Below are 22,349 nucleotides of genomic sequence, written 5' to 3' on the forward strand. Positions count from 1 at the left end.
AATGTAAAAAAAAACTAAATTTTAAAATGTTATGGGTATTCAAATAGCTAAAACATCTTCCTTAAGGGATTAAAATCATTCCGAGAAAACTGCCTTGTTTAAATCGTTTTAGTTTGTTTAGAAAGTTTGAGGGGAACCAAAAAAATGCATTTTTTTTCGAAAATCGTACATTTATTTGTCATCGTTACGTAAGTAGTTTTTAACTGAAAGTTTGATATTTTTGTCTAACATCGTCATTCCACTATTTTATTTCTTAAATGGTAAGTTATTCATTTTTTATTTGATTTTATTTAAAATTTGACGATAAAATCGACTACGTAACGAGTTTTTCGGTAACTATTATTATTATTATTATTATTTAAAGCACCAACTAAAATTGAAATATTCATAAATCATGGAAGAAAAATATCGTATTCTGTAATTACTGTTATAAAATAACTAAAATATTTATTAAAATCATAAAAAAATTAATAGTAAGTTACGTAGTATGAAATTTGTAATTATTTTGAAGGGGTACATTTACAGTTTTTTCTTCAGTTTCGAATAAAACATTATTTGAAAAATAATAAAGTAAAAAAAATATTCTGAGAAACACAAGTAATTTGATTGTTGTAAATAACAAATATTTGACCTACTGCTATTTTATTCTTCGTGCATAATTAATTTACGGAATTTATTTATTTTGTGTCGAGGATGGTCATGTCAAAATTAATGTAAACCGAATTATACATAAATTTCAAAAAATAATGATACTGTTGAAAAGTACAGTTTTATTAACATTTCAATTTTTAATTCTGTTTCAAATGACATCAAGCCGATTTATATTAATATTTCGTGTAATTTTTTAATATCGTCGCTGTACTTAGTTATGCACACTTTTGCCAGCTTACTGTTCAACTGTAACTCGGGACAGTTACTTATCTGAAGGTGAAACGAAATAAAAAAAAACCCCTTTACAACTTTTTCTCCTATTTCTTTGTCGGTTTCTTGATTGATATTATTTCAAAAACAACAATAAATTTATCGAAAAACGGGTTTTACATTGCATTTTTGTCATATTTTGCACGAAAAAATTTATTAAATTTTACTTTTAAAAAAAATTGAAACTAGATTTGGGACGGTGGACAGAAATAGTCTTTTTCTAAAATAGAATTTTTGTATTTGTACTTATTTGCGTCTGTCGTCAGTTTCATAATTAACGTGGAGTCTTTTCTAGATTTTTCTTATATTTTTATGGTTATCTTCTTTTATGTATTACAAAAATTAGAATAAAGTATATAAAAATAATTTTCTGGTTAATTATGTATCTTTTGTCAACTTGGGTTATAATCTTCGCTATATAATTTATTTTTAACGAGTTATATTATTTTAATTTCATGAAAATTAAGGGAATTATTGTTTTGAAGTAATTTTATTACCTTCTGTTATTTTTTTTATTACCACTTTAATTTCCCTTTTGTTAAAAAAAAAACACTTTAGACAGATATTTTCAACAAATTATGTACAGTTAATTATAATAGAGAATTTTAAATTTTCTTTCAATCACTTGTTAAGGCCGATGTTACACGTTTTTATAAAAAAAGAGGAAAGAATTTCATAAATTACTTTTGTACTTTATATCATACAGCCTTAGTTACTTTTTTATTATGTTATTTAGAATTCTTTTCAAAAGATAACTGGAAAGTTTATAAGTAGGTCAGTTCAATTCTATTTTTTTCGGTTCAGTGGTAACAAGAAAACATATGAATATTACCCTATTTCTTAATAAATAAGGGAACTATCGGTCTGTATTCATAGAATTTTTACAGTTGTCTTATTTCGTTTCTTTTTCTATTTACTGTAATGTATTTATGTCATCTTTTTACTATGTACTCAGTTTTTCATACTCGTATTAGCGGTTCTGTGAAGAATAAACCTTGTACAACTTTACAATGCATGAAAATATGTTATGGCAGAAATAATTTTTTTAATTGTTATTTTATTTAACTTCCTAATCGTGCTATTTAGTTTTAGGATATTAATACTTAAAATAATGTTTGTAATCGATTTAATCACATATCAATTTAATATCAGTAAATATTTTAAGTATTTAAATCCATCTCCCTAACAAAATGCGCCTTACTTTAGATTCTTTACATACTATAAAATCATTTTGGCCATATGAAACAAATTAAAAGAAACCATTACGAAAGTAATAAAATCAAAATTAATTTTTTTTTTTTTTACTTTCTATTTTCTGATATGTACGTTGCAATCTGTTCAAATAGTGAACAAGAAACAACCTTCCCTCCACGGCCCAATGATATGAAGATGATATGACGGTCGACCATTCCTGAGAAATATGATTAATTGAACCACAACCACCAAAGTACACCGGTATCCAGTGTCTAGTATTCAAATCCGTACAAAAGGAATTAATTTTTACTAGGATTTGAACCTCAGAACGTTCGACTTCGAAAATCAGTTGTTAAACAACTGATTATCGAAAAACGGGTTTTACATCGCATTTTTATCAAATTTTGCATGAAAATCATTTATTAAATTTCAGTATTTCAAAAAATTGAAACTGGATTTGGGACGGTGGATAGAAATAGTATTTTTCTAAAATAGAATTTTTATAGTTATACTTGTTTGCGTCTGTCGTCAGTAAGCCCGGTGGGTTATCGAAATTAATAACCGTCGAAAAATGAAACGCCTAACTTATTCACAACAGATAAAGAAAAAAAAAGAAAAATCATCTTGAAAATTTTGTTATGTTATTGAAAAAAAAAAAAGGTGCAAGACTTTAACTAAAGAAAAGTAAGTGTTCGAAAATTTGATTAAAAAAACTTCAATTAACTTTTTTTAAGAAGAATTTAAGAAAAAATGATCAAGAAAAAAGTTTAAATAAAATTAATCTGGGGAAAAATAAAGCAAAAGATAAGATAAAAAATTTCAATGAAGCTCTTCTGAAAAATATTAACGTATTTAGTTAATATTATTAAAAAAAAAATTAACATTAAAAAATAACAAAAAGATCGGAATTGAATTTTTGAATGAAAAAGTATAACTAAAAGTACAAATTACTAGAATTTTGTAGATGGGAGGGAAGGTTATCGAGCACAGTGAGCAAGGAAGCAGATTCCTCTCCCTATTCTACAATAAAACGAAAAAGAAAGCTTTTTGAAAAAAAAATTAATGAAATTATTTCTCATTTAAAAAATAAAGCTGGTTAAGTTTCTTTCATGTTTTTTTACTTGCAAATGAATTAAGTGTATGCCAAAACTTAATGTTTTAAAGTTATTTTTTTGAATAATGGTAATTATCATCGGATATTCACTCTATAAATGCAAAAATAAAGTATTGGGGAGGCTTTATCGACTCGCTACGTTTGGCAAGATATGGTTGTAGTTAATATCATGTGATTTCAGTTTTGTTAATTACTAAACTTACTTATTTAATATTACGTATGAAATACTCCAGCAACTTTTTTTCGGAATTAAGTATATTTAAAAGTTTCAATATAATTATAACGAAAAATAAATCTGCTTTATATATTTCTCCTTTAAATTTAATTTTATATTAAAGAAACGGTTTTAGGTTTCTTAATCTTATAAAATTTTAAAGAAGCATACACATTAATCATGAAATTTTTATTATCTTGAAAACTATTTTTAATAATTTTTTTTTAGTTTTAGGAAAAAATTCTGTTTAACTTTTTTAATTGAATGATAATGAATTTATTGGTTAATCATTACAAGTATGATAATTAGCCATTATCAAAATCTGTTGTGATTTACCTTCAAAAATTTGCGATCTTCCCTGTTTGATTAAAAGGGAATAAATGAAACAATGTTTTCTTTTAGAGGTGATGGAATGTAGTACTTGTAGAGTTTTTATACTTATTTTTCAGTTTTACAGTTTCAGAGAGTTAACTCATTCTAATAATTTTTGTTGTAATTCGGTTATTGGAAAATGTAACAGATGAAAATGATATAGCTTAAGATGTTTATCTAGAAGATATTACAAAATTTATTTTTTTATCCAAATTACTATTTTTGTAAGAATCAACAACAAGGTCCGATTTTAAATTTCAATTCCTAAAATTTCACTTATTTTTCGTATTAAATGTAATTTTTAAATTGTTTGAGGTTGAAAGACATTTTTTACTGTTTCACATGAAGTTTTTATAGAATTTTATTTGTTTACTGGAGTACATCATGATATATTTCATTAAAGTTCTCCTCCTACTTCAGTAAATTATAAGAAAAATTAAATAAAACGAAGGAGGTGGTTAAATTTCAAAAATTTGTACATAAAAGAAAGTATTTAAAATCGACTTTTTTAAATTTATTTTTTTCCTTTTAATATATTTTCTAAGATAAGATATAGCTAATTCTGCGTGGGATTCGAATCCAGAAAGTTTCAGTTTTGAGTGAAATTATGGGAAAATAATTAAACTTGTAACGTTCGGATTAGAATCTTTTTCATTATAAAATTAATATTGATCTATTTTATATACGAGTATCTTTGAATTATTTCAGCTGCTCTCTAATCCCTTTAATGATTAAAACACCATTAATTTTCGAATAAACGTTTAAAATAATAACAATATTAATTGGAATAATGAGAACAAGACTATAGGAATATATTGTTAATATATGAAGGATTTGTTAATTAATTATGAAAAATCTAGTGCTAAGAGTAATTATGTATAGATAACAAATACCGGAAATTATCCCCTTCCTGACCAAAGATTAGTATTTTCCGTTTAATTATTCTTGCTTTTCATTCCGTCTTGTGTTTAGGCATAACTTTTACTTCTCGTTAAAGTATATTTAATGCTCTGTTTATAAATAATACATTAATTTTATTTAAATTCTCTTAAATGTAAAACTGAGCTCGTTATTTTTGATTTGGCTAGATTTGAATAATACATGTTATATTAAATAATACGAGTAAATAAAGGTTGGGTAACAATTGCATAACATTTTTATCTCCATTTATTATATATATTTTTATATAATGATTTTTTTTTAATGGGTGTTTCAAATTTCAGTCACTCTTTCTGTTAGGCGACTGATTTCCTTTTTTTCTGTTCATCGTCTGGTCTTATTATTATTTTACATTTTTTACCATTTCAAACGCTTAAAGTTATATGCTGATTGAATTGATGTGATATTCAGAAAAAATAAGGGAAGTAAAGAAAATTTGAATGCCGGACATTTATTACAGTAAACAGCTGAGAGCAAAATATGAAATTTGATATAAAGGATTGGAAATACAATAATTTTTTTTTATTAATAACTTATGTACTTTTTTTTTACTTTTTTTAGTTTCTTAATTTATTTATTTCTCTTTCATATTGCATTTTGTACAGCTACCCTCTTGTCTTTTCTCCTATCGATCTTTCTTTTAGCTCTGAAAAACGTGTACATTTGAAAAGAAAATTTAATGGAATAGGCTACACAAGAGGCGGGTCAAAGTTTATTTTGCCAAGCTGTCAGCCCGTATTTTCATTTTATCATCCGACCTTTCTTTTAGTTTTAAACCTGCGGGCATCAACGCGCATGCACATACACTTGTAGTATATATTTTTTATTCGATCAAATAATTTTTTTTCTTTTTAAACATTCCCAGTAAATTTGTAAATTTGACATTTTTATTGATGCTGAAATCGATTAGTTTTTCTGTGATAAACTTCATTATGTTCCAACGTCATATTTTTATTAAATTACGTTACTATTTTTTTTTTTTCTTTGTATAAAGCTGTATAATACTAACAATTATTATGACTATGGAAATACTCGTGTTATCCGTTTGTGACACTGGAAAATTGTATATAAATATTTTTCCCCCGACCTGCGCTTCGCATAAAACACTGTAGCTATTTAAATAAATTTAGTAAATTTAAAGATACTGTTTTTATAAAGTAATATGTTTGCAGTTATTAATTAATACAATATTTTATTTAAAAGGTAGTTAATTTTATATTTAAAACGTTAATTATTACGTAATTTAAAAAGTAATAAAGTTCCTTATGTTGTGATGTTTAAATAAATTGTGAATAGTATATGAAATCCGGAGACTGTGGTTGTACTAGCATCGTAGCACCCAGGCTCTCGAGCCTCAAGAGTCTTGTACTAACTACATCAAATAAGTTCGATTAAATATTGGATTACGTTAACTGAAACTTTTCAGTTATTTATATATATATTTTTAGTAAGTCATTTATTTAGAGGAGTGAAATAAAGTAACGAAATAGGTTTTTTTTATTTAAAATCTTTCTTGCAATATGTCTTATGTCTTTAAGAAGAAAAAAGCGACGGGAAAAAATGATTTACTTTACTTTGATCCTTTAAGACTTCTATTAAATGAATTGTTTTAGATTCCAGTCACGAAGTAAGATGGTAAGACTTTAAGTAATTAGTTTTTTTTTTATTTTGTTCGGCTACTTTGTAATATTTACTGATTAAAAATAGATATTATATTTAGTTTTTATTATTGTTATATATATTTTCTTTAGCTATTAATGTATTACTTTTGTCATTATTTGTTGTTTTATTCACTACAGTACATCTTATATATATATATATATATATATATATATATAATTAGCTCCCCGTCGCAGCTTCACCCCGCGCTATATGGTTACTTGCCTTTCCCGTAGCGGTCAATCGTTTTATTTTATATTTTTTAGTCAGATAACCGGAGGTAGGTGCAGCCAGTCACACATGGAGTAATGCCGGCAGTGGCTGTGATGGTTGAGCCACAGTGGAGGACATTTTTAAGGAGTACCTTCGCACTCCGTTAAAACACCGGAATTAATAAAAACTTGAAAAACGGTTTTTAAATATTTACATGAAGAATATCTGCAAGCCCAAATCTATTGAATATCTCGTTTACTATGGTTGGGATTGGGAACATTTACAATCATTGTTCAAAATTTTCTTTACTTTTTTCATTTCCTTTCTTGGTCAAATTTCAAAAATATAGATACGGGTTTATCGACGTGAAGATTACACTCACCATAAATCGGGTTAATTTCTTCATTTGTTACCGAGAATTAAAAAAAAAATAACAGGATTTCAAAAAATAAATTAAAAAATTAATTTTAACCCTTGCAACTCAGAATGAAACTCCAAAGATGTAGAAATTGTTTTTAGATGTTCATAATTGATCAGTTCATACCCAGCTCACTCATTGGTAGAAACTCACAGTTCATTAATCCAATTCATTAAAGATGGTGCTTCAACTGGAAAATCTCTACTATTACATTAAATATATGTTTTTTATAGAGATTTTTCGAAATGAAATATATCCAAAAGTTTAGTTGCAAAAGATCGGGTAGTTTTGTTGGTTAATCCGAACAAAAAAATCCTCTTCCTCTTTATATAATAGTATAGATGTACAATTTGTTAAAAAGTAGCGTCAATTGTTGTTCAGTTTCAGAGATCTATGGAAAATGGTTTATTAAAAATTGTAATAAATGATTAAATTAGCATCTTTTTCAATAAACATCAATGGTTGTTTAATGGTTTATTCAACATCTACGGAGAATGGTTTATTAAACATGGCTTGGGCAGATGAAATTTTGTTATACTTCATACCTTCAGTTATATCCAGTTGCTATTCCCTGACCGTTTCAGATATGGATACGTAAAATTGTAAGCTAAATAATTTACGCAATAACTCAAGGAAATAATTATCAAAAAAAGTTTTTATTTTTATTTTACCGGCAATAGTTATTTACTACAAAAGATGTAGCACTATAACTATAAGTGATCGGTAAAAAGTTTGGTTATTGGAGATTTGGAGCATACCACGTTTCAGATCCTCTACGATCGTAACACACAAAAAACTAATGAAAAATTGCGGACGATGTATCTGCATATGAAACGGAAGGGTGTACATACACATATGATGGCGGCCACAATTACATAAATATCACCGGACTGCCGGAAGGTTAAAACTTGACATTTAAAGCCCAAATATTTGTACATATGAAACACTGATGTTATTAAATGTTAACCTTTTCCAGTCTTAGGATGGGTTTAGGATAGGGATGATTTTTATTTGCATTTTAAAATGTCAACTTTTTTTGGAGCATCGTAGGCACTTACATTTTGTACCTTTTTTCTTTTTCCTGTTTATCCTCCGGTAATTACCTTTCAGATAATACTTCAGAGGATGAACGAGGATGATATGTATGAGTGTAAATGAAGTGTAGTCTTGTACAGTCTCAGTTCGACAATTCCTGAGATGTGTGGTTAATTAAATCCCAACCACCGAAGAACACCGGTATCCACGATCTAGTATTCAAATCTGTGCAAAAATAACTGTCTTAACTAGGACTTGAACGCTGGAACTCTCGACTTCCAAATCAGCTGATTTGAGAAGACGCGTTCACCACTAGACCAACCCGGTGAGTTAAGTCAATCTGACCTAGGGCTGGTATAAATAACTCAATTGTTTTACTGTTATTGCTATATATTTCTAAAACTGATTACTAAAAACTTAAGAGACTTGGAAAAAAAAATTGTGTACTTAAATTATAACTTTTATTAAATTTTGGCCAAATCTGACAATTTGATACGGCTGTACCCAAAATAAACCAATGACAATTCATACTCATATTCGCATATCTTAGATAACAATTACGTTTCACCGCCCCTAAGATTAGATTACTTAAGCAACTAACCAATCAGATTATCGTATTTTCCTAACCAATCAGTAATAACAATACCATTGACTATCAAAAAGATACTACGGCGCACCAATCACATTTGAAAAAGGAACTGACCAATGAATAGGCAATAATTTCCAACCAGTTATAATCCCTTTTCTTTAACCAATCACAAGGTTGAATAAAACTTATCAATTATGATAACACGAATTTGGCCCGATAATATACGAACTGCCCCTGAATGCTGTTAACACAGTATCATATACAAATGTCAAATATTGCATTTCATCGGACACAAAGAAAGACAAACAATCCAGAAAACAATTAATTGTAACCAAACCAATGAGAGAGACATATCATCCCCATTTATTTATCCGATAAACATACCAAAAATATTTGGTAATAATTCCAAATCCATTTGATTCAATCGTCTGTATTCATATATTGTACGATTTCAATTAATTTAGTGAAACAATATATTGCCAGTACATTTTGTACATGCACTAGATCTAGTACACTTTGACTGATGAAAACGAGAAACTGTCGGTAGGCGATAAATAAATTTAAAGCAGTTTAATTTTTATGCGCTTTTTAATTGAACAGCGTTATCTTTAGGTGTCCGGGAAAGAGGAGTCGAGGTAATCAAACTGCCAGTAGAGTTGCTAAGTTTTTGTTTTCCACCTGATGGGAAAGTTGGTCAGCGTGCGCGGGGTCGTTTCAAGAAAAGTGATTGTTGAAAATTTTACACAATGATTCATGAATGAAACTAAATACGGAGTATTTAGCATTTAGTTAATAATCGCGTGAGCTGTGAAACACCCAAAAAAATTTCCATTTAGGACGTAAACACAGCTGACATATTTATAAAACAGGACCACCAAGATCGAAATTTGTAGTTTAATTTGGTGATGGTTCGGTAACAAGAGTAAAATAATTTTGAAATTAATTATCTTAATCAAAAGCGTGCTGTATTATAACATTTTGAAAAAAGTTTCGACTTTCTTTTAATATATGCAAGGACTAAAGACATGTGAATGCCAATCACCAAATTGAATATTAGTTTAAGTGTTTTCTTTTATCTAGTTGGAAAATAAAATGTATGTTTGGTAGGTAAATTTGCGACATTGTTATAAATAAATGTATAATGTTAATGTCATGTGACGGCAAAAAATTAAAGTCGTACATCAGATATATAAATTTTAAAATTTATTTCCTTATATTCATTTGCAGTTTATTTCTTTTATAATCCGACAATATCATGCTGTAAGATAATATTCAATCTTTCTATAAGATTTACCGCTACATATTTAGACCAGATATCTGAATTATTTAATAAGGAAACGCATCGGAGATTGTCAATGATGATTTTGATGAATTAATTAGTCACATCGCAAAAATACTTAAGCCAACATCTCTGTGTGCTCTCAGTGAGTAGCGTACATCATAATGTTAAGTCTGTAATATTTTCTTATTTTTGAAACACTTCGTGTTTATCGATCGACTTTCCTTTCGGGTGTACAATGAGTGTTTAACACTTCTATATGACGATTGATTGTTTCGATGTCTGGCAAAAGTGTGTAAAATGTATAAATTTTAATACAAATTCGTGCATAAAAATGTACGCGTTATTTATTTTATCACAAAAGAAATTGTAAAAATATCACCTAATAATTTTTCAATTTGTCTTCGCTCAGTTCAGACATTTTTTCTTTAGATAAATGTTTTTCAATTGTCGTTCCTTTTTTAAGTAATGCTATTTGAGAAGTAAATGTTATTAAAAAAAGTAGTTTTTTTAATCTTAATTACATCTACATAAAGGAGTTACATTTGCGTACATAGGCGCAAATTCTAATTAACACCTTTTGCCTGGACGATAAAATTGAAATAAATATTGTTAGAAGTGGTTATTTTTTACGTGTTACGTAACACTTATTACGTAATCGGCGATACGTAAATATATTATATTTAAATACGTAAATATATTTATGTATCGCCGAATAATTTTACGGGATTCAAGGAAAATTAAATAACAATGTTTATTGCGTATTCATATCTATTAAAATAACTGAGCATTTATTTATTTAACTCAACTGGCTAGGATGGAATCCAAAATTCTCTTTCAATTTACTGCATTCCGTTTGCACTTTAAAATATCATAAAATTAATAACTGTTAATGATTATTCACATAACTCTTAACATGTTTTTCATTACTTTTATATCATAAATGACATGTATAAATAATATATTTTAATTATATTAATTTGGAAAAACAATTTTAACTGAATTAATTTAATTTGTGTTTAATTTATTAATGAAATATTATTTAATTTGATTGAAGGATATCAGTATCATGGTAAAACTTATACGATAACAAATAACGGACCCTGCGTCACATCCATGCCTTTTTTATATGGGAAGTATAAAATTACTTTGCCACTTTTCAGATATCACGTCTTTGAGTTTAATACACCCAACATATCAAAAAGTTGTCTGCAGAATATATATCAAAAGAATTGATTTTGGTTCCAAATGTTGAAATCTCTTTCTGTATCTCAACTCAGTGTTGCAGTAATACTGTTGTAAAAAAAATAAAAAAATAATGCTAATATATATTTAAACATGAAAGGTAATGTTATAAAATTTAAATACATTTTTTATGATACTGTCAAATCGGATTGGTCATAAAAACGATACTGTTTGATTTTGCTGAGAGCCGTGTGAGACTGTTTGTGTTGAGTGGAATTTTATTTTGTGGCTACTTCTGTAAGTACAGTTTTCTTACCTGTAAGTATAGTATATATTCTTACCCACAAAATGTGATTTAGCTTCATTTTATTTTTTTACAGTTGGGTAAAAACTAATTGTTTAAAATTTTAATTTTTATATGATACTTTAATAAGAACATGTTTGATTTTTTCCGAATTTATTCAAAATTTGGGGATCATAATTTTGTAACAGGTAGTTAATTTATATTTTTGAATTATTAAGAATTTCATAAACACCAGGATATTTGATTTTATTTTATAAATTATAAGATCTATTATAAAACCCTAAACGACTTGTAATACAACGCAATCATATACTTTCTCGTTAATGCAAACAAAGAAAAAAATTAAAATAATATCCAATAAAAAAATTTGAGAGTTGAATAAACATGAGGAAAATAGTAATACTGTTCCCTTGTTACCAATTTTTTTTTGTCTTTCAGTCATTTGACTGGTTTGATGCAGCTCTCCACGATTCCCTATCTAGTGCCAGTCGTTTCATTTCGGTATACCCCATATATCCTACATCCCTAACAATTTGTTTTACATATTCCAAACGTTGCCTGTCTGCACCATTGTAATATCGATCAAATTTGATTACGTTGAATGATAACGTTTAAATCAAGCGTACCGTAAATCGATTACGCATGAAGTTAAACTATAAATTGAAGTACTATTGCGAGAAATTCCTGTGAAATATTCAGTTATCTTGGTAAGCTATATGTGAATTTACTAATAATTAATTTAAAATATACTTGAAAAGCAAAATTAATTTTCCGATTATTTTTTGGACCAGTCTATAGAAAGTCGTTTGGAATATTATACAGTAAGGCATTCAAATCAACTACTTAGCGGAAAATTGTAAAGGGTGCTTCCAAAAGATCAGGACGCAAGTATATACTAACTTGTCTTTCTTAATTCAGAAAGAAATGAAGACGCCAAAGTAGTGATTAAAAAAATTATAGCCCAGATCGTAAAGATCCAAAATATAAACTGGAAAAGATGTTAAATCTGAGAGACGTATAAAAGTAATTCTCGCCAAGAACATAGAAATCTGCCTTTGTAATTCAATGTTATAGACAAATTTTATTTTATTATTATGTATTAATGTTGTAAAATAAGAAACACATTTTCAGATTGATTTAAAGTGTATCATTAAGTTAGCGTTCTTTGTGTCTATAAGCGCTCGACGTTGCACGTCATCGTGAAGATATGCTGAAATATTTTAATGAGATTTCTACCAATCCTACGCATGTACATTCTTGTATAAAAACGCAAATGCACGCAAAAAGAATAAAAACACCATACCATTAAGAATCATCCAAAAAGAATATAAAACAAACATAAATGGAAAAAAAACGAAACAGAATATAAATTTAAAATAACAGAAAGAAATAACTATACACACTCTGCTTTTGAGCACAAAGAAGGTTCCAAAAAAATGGAAAGTTGTTTTTTTATGCTCGAATTAGAATAAAATATTTATATAAATGACTGAAACAGTATAGCATCAGCATAGGTAATTAATGAGACTACTATTGTGTAGATGCTATGAAATGTAATCAGTTACAATAATTTATAAAAATCGAATTGCATCGATAAATAAAAAATTCTAGGAATTTCGTTGGAGTATTTCTACCTAAATAAACTCATTTAAAATATAAGGGGTATGTGATCCCCGTTTAAAATTGAAAGTAAAAGGTTTTATTTTGGTAATCATTTAAATCAAATTGCAAATTTAGATTGATAACTGAGAAATAATTAAACAAATATACGTACACGTTAGAACTGATAACATAAATTATTCATAAAAACAAAGGATAGTAGGAGAGAAAGTTTATGGATGTGTGCTTGTTCCGTTTATCGTATAATTTAAGTATCATTAGAATTAAACTTTGTTGGAATATATAATTTAAGCTCAGGTGTGAATTCAACTCGTTTAATTTAATTGTAGTTTCCTCATTCCTAAGTGATTCAGACAGATTAAATTTACTAATTGAGACAAAATTTTGTACGTTTGTTACAATATTCAATGAGCTAAGTTGTCCTCTTGATTTACATATAATTTTTGTGTTTTGTACACTATCTTTATCTACTTTTCTTCTATTCGCTCTACTTTCAAGAAAATTACACACACACAGCACATACGCAACAGCGTAAACCACACGCACGCACGCGAGCGCGTGTTTGTATATATACCCATAATATATAACTCATAAATGAAAGAAAAATATTTATACAAATCACTTATACACTAATAAAATTATAGAAAACTTATGCATATAGTGATCAAAAATATAAGCCTGCTTATAAACCCGATAACCGTGTAAATAAAACATTTAAAATATTATAATAAAAAAATAAATATGATTTTTCTGGTATTTATAAAATAAAATGCAATAATTGTAAAAAAATATATATTGGAAAAAACAAATAAGTCTTTTAAGGTTAGATTTAATGAACATTTTAGATTGTTTAAAAATAAAAAATAGGTTTTTCAAATGTAGGTGATCATTTAATAATCAATAAACATTGTTTAAAATAATTGAAAAAGTAAATATTGAACACGAAAATCATAATGAAAAAATTATAAGATTTTATATATACAAATATAAACGTGAATCTAGCTTCATGAATCTGCAGATAGAATTTGTTGAGAGACGTTCTTATAAAATTTATTTAAGTTTGTAATATGTTTGATAAGATTTTAAATAAAATTAAATATTTACAGTACTGTACATTATATAAACCAACGTATTGAAAGACATTTAAATTTTATTTTTAATTTTATTAAATAAATTTTATTTTAATTGTAATTTTTAGTAAATCTTAGTAGATGTTTTTAAAACTTTTGACTGAACAAATTAATGTTCTGTAAATGTTTAAAATTTGTTATAGTTTACTCAATAACCAAAATTATAAAAATTAACCAAAGTGTAAAGGGTACATTACAGTGTAAAGGGTTTACATTTACACATGTATCATGTGTAAATGTAAATGAACAAGATAAATCAGAAAACAATACTGAGGATGGGCTTATGCCCGAAAGCTCTCTAATAAAGGAATTAAAAAGATAAGAATGTTTCTTTAATTTTTTACTTGGCGGATTGGCTGAAAAAAAAAATAATGAGATAATACATCGTATATGTTATAGTTTTTATTTAAAAGAGTAATAATACAATTTATATAACGTACATTTTATTGTAAAGGATATAAATAATCGCTAAAAATTGTTAATTTAAATTGAAAATAATAGTATCGATCCATAATTATAAAATAAAACATATTGGTCTAATCAACACCAACTGAAATACAAATGATTTATAAAATAAGTATTTTTTATTTTAAATCTATCCTTTATCAAAAGCGGTGAATAAAAATTCCACAAAAAAATCCGATGTAAAGGACGAATGAAACTTCACATTAATAAAATATAAACGTTTCTGATGCGCTAGGATATCGACTCAACAATGACATGCCAGATAGAAAAGCCGCTGTACTACCACGCGTATGTGCGCGGTCAGTTGGTTGGATGTATGGATAGACCACTTGTCTGCAAGTGTTCTGTACTTGAATGTATTTAGCCGAAAGCATCTAATTTATCATGGCGTTGTAACCGATTTGTTAATCCAGTTTTCAGATGGCGTATATTACGATCCTTTTACAATAGAGATGATTTACTGATTAATAGTTGATAAACTAATAGTTGATTTGTTAACAAGTAGAAAAAAATTATTTCTTAGCAGTTTGCCGTAATATAAAAATAAATTAATAAATTGTTCAAAGTTGATCGATTAACATAAACTGTTTACTAGAGTGCAAAATTATGTTTTAATGTTTGTAAATTTCATGTATTTAAATAGAACCAAGCGGAAGTATGAAAAAAATTAATGATTAATAATTACAGTCAACGAGTGACCCTGTTTGACTTCAAGTGGCTTTTTGCTGATAGGATACCTCTTCGTTCACCTTACCAGCTGAAAGAAGCCTGATGATTACCCGACAGATGATCAAATCTTCACCGATCATGAAAATAAGTTTTATCATCAGAGGTAGCGCTTCTGCCTCTGTTGATAACATTCATTAAACAATCTTTTAAATTTGAATAAAATTGCGTTTATCAAATATAAAAAGATAAAATATACAATGTGTAAACTGTAACGATTGTTTTAATTGGCTAATGTTGCTTATTTTTTATCTTAACAAACAACAAAATAATTTAATTAAAAATTTAATGATTTAGACATAGAAAAAACCAGTTTATATTTGTTTAAATTAAACTATTTTTTTTTTTTTTTTTTTTTTTTTTTTTTAATTCTAGCCTCATATATATTTGTTACAATAAGTTTTTTTTTAAATTTATAAATCGCAAGACAATACATTTTTCGTTTGCTGTACGAATTATTTCTGAAATATCGACGCTAAGCCGAGACAGCCGTACACTTCAAATCCACTTTTATTATTTGTCTAAGCCGAGACATAGCCCTACACTTCTAATCCACTTTTATTATTTGTCTTATCTTTTTTTCTAAATAAATACATTATAATACAGTACACAAGAATGTTCATATATTGTAATTTGTCCGAGAAAGATTTTTTGTAATTGTGTTATTTTTATCGACGTAAAACTTAATATTGGAATCGCTCAGATTCTCTTCATTTTTATGTTTCCTTTTTATTGTCTCTTCATATTTTGTTTCTTCATTCAGTACGCTATCAGTGTTATTTACGCAATTTTCATTTCACCTAAGCATTTTACCGTCCTATTTGTTCTTTATATTTTTTCGTTTTTCTTCAATTATGTAGAATTATGAAAAATAAATGATTCTTTGATGATCAGTTTATGTAATTTCAATCTATTTTTCTGTTATATATATATTTACTTTTCTCTTAATTTGATTCGCGTAGTACATTTTAATTACACAAATTTTTGTTTTATCTCTTTATCATTTTATTTATACAGTGATTTAATAAAACTACAATCCATTAAATTTGGTTCGCGTTATAAACCGATTTATATTAGCTTTCTCATATAAATGTTATTGATGACATTTAAATTATAATTAATCAAATGTTAACACAGTTTATTTCGTTATTTGCGATTTACGGGTTTTACTTTCTTGGCTGTTGCCGTATAATAACAAATGTAAGTAATGTTTGTAATTGTAGATTTATTAGAATTTATAAATGTAGAATTTTTTTATGAATGTATGTATTAATATTTTAAAAAATATGATTGTCATCCTCCATTTTCAAGATCCCTGATTTGAGAGATTTCGGTGAGAGAGTTAAAACCAATAGTGACGCAAACTGGACTTAATCATTAAATCGCAAAATTTGTACAAGTATAGCTAAGTTGCCGGCCTCCGTAGCGCGAGTGGTAGCATCTCTGTCTTTCATCTGGAGGTCCTGGGTTCGAATCCCGGTCTGCTATGACATTTGCACATGCTACAAAAATTGTAATTTATCTCATCCTCTGAAGCAGTACCCAACGTTGGTCCCGGAGGTTAAAAAATAAATAAATAAAAAAATAAAATAAAATTTAGCAAAGTTAAATTGTACATGGATGTCATATTTTTCGTGTGATATCTGGCGTATTTTACAATAAGCTATCTTATTAATTTATTTTATCAATAAGATATCTTATTCTACAATAAGCGTTGCTGCCGAGGTTTTTTAATATACTCGTGTTTTAATTTAATTTTCCCCCAACAATCTGGGTCATTACAGATACAACAGAATTCCAAATTTATATATTTTTAATCCAATATTTTAATGTTTAATTTAAGTCACTTATTTCTGTGATTTAAAGCTGTATGGATATGAAGAAGCCTTGAACTTAATTTGTTTTTTTATGAATTTTTGAATGTTTAAAACATATTTAAAAAGTAGTAGAATCCTGATGATGTAGATTGCGTGTAAGTGTGAAATTTGTCACGAATGAATCTGAAGTTATTACGAAATTCAGTCACATAGTTTGCGTGGTTGTGTGTTTGTCCCAATATCGTCAAAACAATGACCTCCTCCTAGTTGTTTCTATTTTGAGGTTTTTTTTACTTTTTAATTTTGAATCTATACTTTTTATTTTAGTATCTAAAACTCTTCTTGTTGGTACTGATGATGTCTTCTGTTTGTGTTACACAGTATAAAAATTTTTGTTACAGATTATGTACGTATGTTAAACTGGTATATCTGATAAACAGTTTAGTCATGTTTAATGTAGACTTCTTTTAAACTTATTACAACCTAACGGTTTTTATTAACGTGAGATGAACCATTATTCGTTTACCAAATCAGTCTTCAGTTTTGAATTTAATTTTTTTTCTTTATTAAGAAAAAACGTAATATTAATATGTCGTATAATATATTTGAAAATAATCGTGGGAGGAAGATGAATGAAGGTAACTAACTGGTATTTATGTATTTTTTTGTTTTTGTTCCATGTTCCTCTGGGCCGGCTCAGCAATCAAGTATTACTCAGCCCAGGGGAATGTCCTTGCGACTCTAATGAACCTCCCCGACTACCGGCAGTTCGTCCGGCATGGCAGGTCGGCTCACCGGTTCCGGATCTTTTCCGTATTTTCATCTTGCCTCTGCCTCTAACCGCTAAGGCCAGGGACACCGGGCCCGGTTATGTCGTTCTCGGGTGCTACCTCAGCAGCCGGGTCTCAAGCGTTATGTTTTTTTTTCTTAAAGTAACTCCTCCCACTTCTTATAATCCACGTCCTTTGCTCGTATAACCTCAGTCACGAATCTATTGTCAGCCATTCCTCTTTACCTCTCAAAATAAACTTTGTTTTAGTTTCCGGAGTAATCTCTTTATGTAATGTCTTGCTTTTAGTTACTCCCAACGTGCACATTCAAAAAACGTGTGGCAAGGAGTGTCCTCTTGACCAAAATGTGTCGCAGTATACACAATGTTGGAGTTCCCTTCTTTTAAACCTGAGTAAGTATACACCAAATCCTCCGTGACCAGAGAAGAATTGTGACAGGTCGCCGTGTTTCCTCTTCAGCCATGGAACTTCTATACTTAGTATTTTCCTTTGCTTTTTAATGCCACAGATTGCAATATGTATGTATTAAATATTGTATTTATATTAGGAACACAAACCACTTAAGATAATACGAGGCTCGCTGATAAATTTTGCATACTAGCGTGATACACGGAGACGAAAGGTACTATCGTGTTGGATATGGCAGCACGAGATAGCTAAAATCTCTCTACAAACCTGCGATAGTGCGTTGAAATCCTTTTACCGGTTGGTTTTCAGTAGTAGTTGAAATGGAGTCGAGTACGGTCAATATGTCAACACGGTTAAACAGCGCGCAATGATCGAATTTTTAAAAGCAGAAGATGTGAATCCAACGAATAGGTTTTTCATAGTTTAAAAGCGGTTTACGGTAGTGAGACTGTTGACAGGAGAATTGTGAATAGGTGGGCATTGAAATTTCGCGATTGTGAAGCCGGTAAAACGACAATTGAGAACGCATCTCGTAGCGGACAACCAGTTTCTGTGACTGGCAGGAAACATCGAAAGGAGGTGGACGATTTACTTCAAAGTGACTGGCGAATCACCCTATAACGCATCGCAATTCAGTTAGGCATACCTATAGAACAAGTAGGCCATATCATCGAGTGATTGGGTTACCGTAAAATTTGTGTACGATGGGTACCGCGCAAACTGACGGACGAACACAGCAGCGTTGTGTCGAATGTTGCGAAGAACTTTTACAGCGCTATCGTGTCGAAGGAAACGACTTCGTTTTCCATATTGTGACCGAGATTGAAAATTGGGTACATCATTATGATTCGAAGAAAAAAGGCAAAGCATGAAATACAGACATTACGAATCGCTAAAACCCAAAAAACTCAAGCCTCGTCGAAGAAACTCCTTTTGACGGTGTTTTGGGACGCCAAACACCTTTATGTGACTCGACGACTGTGAACTCCGAACGGTGCATTGAGACGTTAAGACACCTTATGTCGCGTTCCAAAGATAACCATACCCATAATCTTCCAACATGACAATGTGCGGCCTCACACATTGCACGCCACTATAATGGCTTTACGCAAGCTGAAGTTTGAGCTTATTCCGCATCCTCCTTACTCGCCGGATCTGGCTCCGTGCGACTTCCACATCTTCCTTCATCTCAGGATGGATCTCAAAGGTAATCATTATACCACCGACGAAAAGAGGTGAAGGAAGCTGTGGCACCTTGGATCCGAGAAAGACTGCCAGAATTTTTCAGTGACAATGCAAAAAACTTGTCACACGTTGGGAAAAGTGTATCAGTGTAAACGAGGTTTATATTGAAAAATAAATACTGCATTTTGTAGCTAAGGTATTGTACTTTTATTCATTTTTTATTTCATTCCTTTATCTCTTTTCATTCCCATGTTACGTATATATGTGCAAAATTTATCAGTCGGGTCTCGTATATTGTATTTTTGTCTTTTGACATTTTGTCATAAATGTCAAATGAAATAGACTGCCCAAAACCAACGGCATCATCATATTAGCTTTGGCTTTCTACTTAAAATAAGTTTTTTCAAAGTTAAATTGTTATACTTACATACATATGTTATTACGTTAAAAATACACCTCAAACTATAAAAATGTTCATTTCTAGAAGTATGCGACTTAAAAGTACAGGATTTAAACCAACTTCCTCATAAAATAATAGTAATAATAAAATAATATTTATTTGTATGGAGCGACCGAACATTTTGAGCAAAAAGAATAAAGCGATTACCAACCATAATACGTATATCTCTTTATATTTTAACATTACGAGAGGAGTAATGATTGATTTGGTAAGCAGTATGACGAAGGAACGTGACCTTCAACTGTCTATTGAATTACAAAAATGTACTAAGAATTATATATTAATTGTTTACTGTTGTATACTAATTATTACATTTAGAATTTCTTTACCTCTTTTCATCTACTTCTCCTGGTATTATATCTGCCATAAATAGGTAAGGCATGTGAAGAAATAGTGATATCACGGTCAAAAATATAACCACACAGCGAGCTCTTGCAACTGTACAAACTGAGGGTCTTCTCAGCGGATAACGTACTGCTATAAATCTTTCTACTGTGAACGAAACAACAAACCATACGCTGAGGAAACTGCACATCTGTAAAAATAAAACAAATTATTGTAGAATATTTTTAATTACGCAAAATTTACTACTGTATCATAGACAAGTTGTAAGTTAAGAATGGTATATTCTCTCTCTACAACGGTTTTTTATACTTATTATGGTTTAGAATTGTGTAATGTAGTCGGGTAACAAGTTATCTTCTATTAACTATAACTATAACATCTATAGCATCTATAACAACTATAGCATCTTCTATTAACTATAACTATAACTATTGAATAGGAAGCCCAAACGTGTATACATTGCTATGTAACTACGAATTCCAAATTGAGAACACTACTCTTCTAGACAAATTTAACAGATACAACGACATAGCTGTGCAGCTTGAATACACTATCAATATTAAGTAGAAAAGTATTTTTTCCCCCTAACATTTTGTATAGATATGTTGTTTTTACTTTCCCGCCTGTACTATAGACGCGAACATAATGGTAATCGGTCCAATTTGGGCATGTGCGGTTTTCACCGGTTCTTACATTTTGACACCTAAGGAACCCAAACAATCGGATGGAAATTTTCCGGGTCTTCGTATATACGGTGTGTGTGTTCGAGGTATTGGCCTGTAAATCACCTTATACCTCCAGAACTACTCGATCGATTTTGACCCAACTTGGTCGGATTCTTCTATATATGAGGCACTGATGCCATTAAATTTTCAACTTAATAAGTCAAGGGGGTGTGGATGTACAGCAAGGTCACCCTCAATACCTCAAGATTTTGCCTAATTAAAGTCTTAAATTTCTTAGGCACAAACGTTAACAATTAAAAAATAATATTTCAAACAACAAATTTTGCAAAATCGCATCCCTACTCCAAAAAAAGCTCTAAGTAAACTAGCGACTAAGTGGTGTAGTGTGTCATTAGTTCCCTCTGTCGCCACAAGGAGTGCTAGTGTAGCATTGACGTACAGCTGCTGTAGTCGTCATTCTTTCTTTTTCTGTTTAACTTCCGGCACCAGTTGTGTTGTAACGTCACAGTGAGCTGTGAAATGAAATAAATAATATTTAAAGTGGCCGCTAGTACCGCCACACGTGCGCGTATTAAATATGGTATGCGCGTGCGCGCTTTAATTAAAATCATTGAACTAAACAGGAAATATTAATTTAAATAAAATAATAAATATTTTAAATTAACTTTCTTGCGTAAGCCGAGCATCAAAAAAAACGCCGCGTGGCGTAAAAGTCCTACAACTGTGTTGTCCGCTCTTTCTTTGTAAAAAAAGTCCATTTACAAGCACATCGAATGTCTATCGAAATGAGTAGATTATTCCCGAGCATTTCTTGAGCGCTGTACGGTATGAGTAACAATATTCATTTAAAAACTGAGGAAAGATGAACATTTCGGTTGTGCTTTTCACATAAAAATGTTTACGTTACTAAAAATAATTTACTATTATCTTAACGTGGTTTTTCAGATTACACGATATTATTATGAATATTATATAAAACATTGTAAAATTTAGATTGTTAAAATGGTGTCTAGATTGTTTACTACATTTGAATAAGTAAACATAAATCCCTTTCTCTGTAATGTTTAATCGCCGGTCTTTAAATGCTTTTTATTTTCTCTGCAGATCCTCTTAACTGTCGATAAGAAAACGATAGAATAATTGCTGCTCTTTTTCCACATCTTTTAACGGTATATAGATATGTTCCTCGATTATTCATCGCCGTTTTAATAACCGACACATTAATTCCCTTTTAAATGAATTACCTCGTTAGTTTTTCAAGAAGATAATTAATCTGTACA

The 22,349-nt window shown here is 29.2% G+C and overlaps 2 protein-coding genes across 3 annotated transcripts in view; one reads left to right on the forward strand and one right to left on the reverse strand.

Annotated features, from left to right (window-relative positions):
* Nucleotides 1-22,349, forward strand: part of fry (microtubule binding protein furry) — a 789,794-nt gene that overhangs the window by 472,249 nt on the left and 295,196 nt on the right. The window lies entirely within an intron of this gene.
* CNMaR (G-protein coupled receptor) overlaps nucleotides 1-22,349 on the reverse strand; it is a 397,977-nt gene that overhangs the window by 222,510 nt on the left and 153,118 nt on the right. The window contains exon 3 of the mRNA XM_075372346.1: nucleotides 20,368-20,573. Coding sequence (XP_075228461.1) covers nucleotides 20,368-20,573 — 206 coding nt within the window. The remainder of the gene's footprint in view (nucleotides 1-20,367; nucleotides 20,574-22,349) is intronic.

Source organism: Lycorma delicatula, chromosome 8 (assembly GCF_047948215.1).
Source record: "Lycorma delicatula isolate Av1 chromosome 8, ASM4794821v1, whole genome shotgun sequence".
Classification (NCBI taxonomy): domain Eukaryota; kingdom Metazoa; phylum Arthropoda; class Insecta; order Hemiptera; family Fulgoridae; genus Lycorma; species Lycorma delicatula.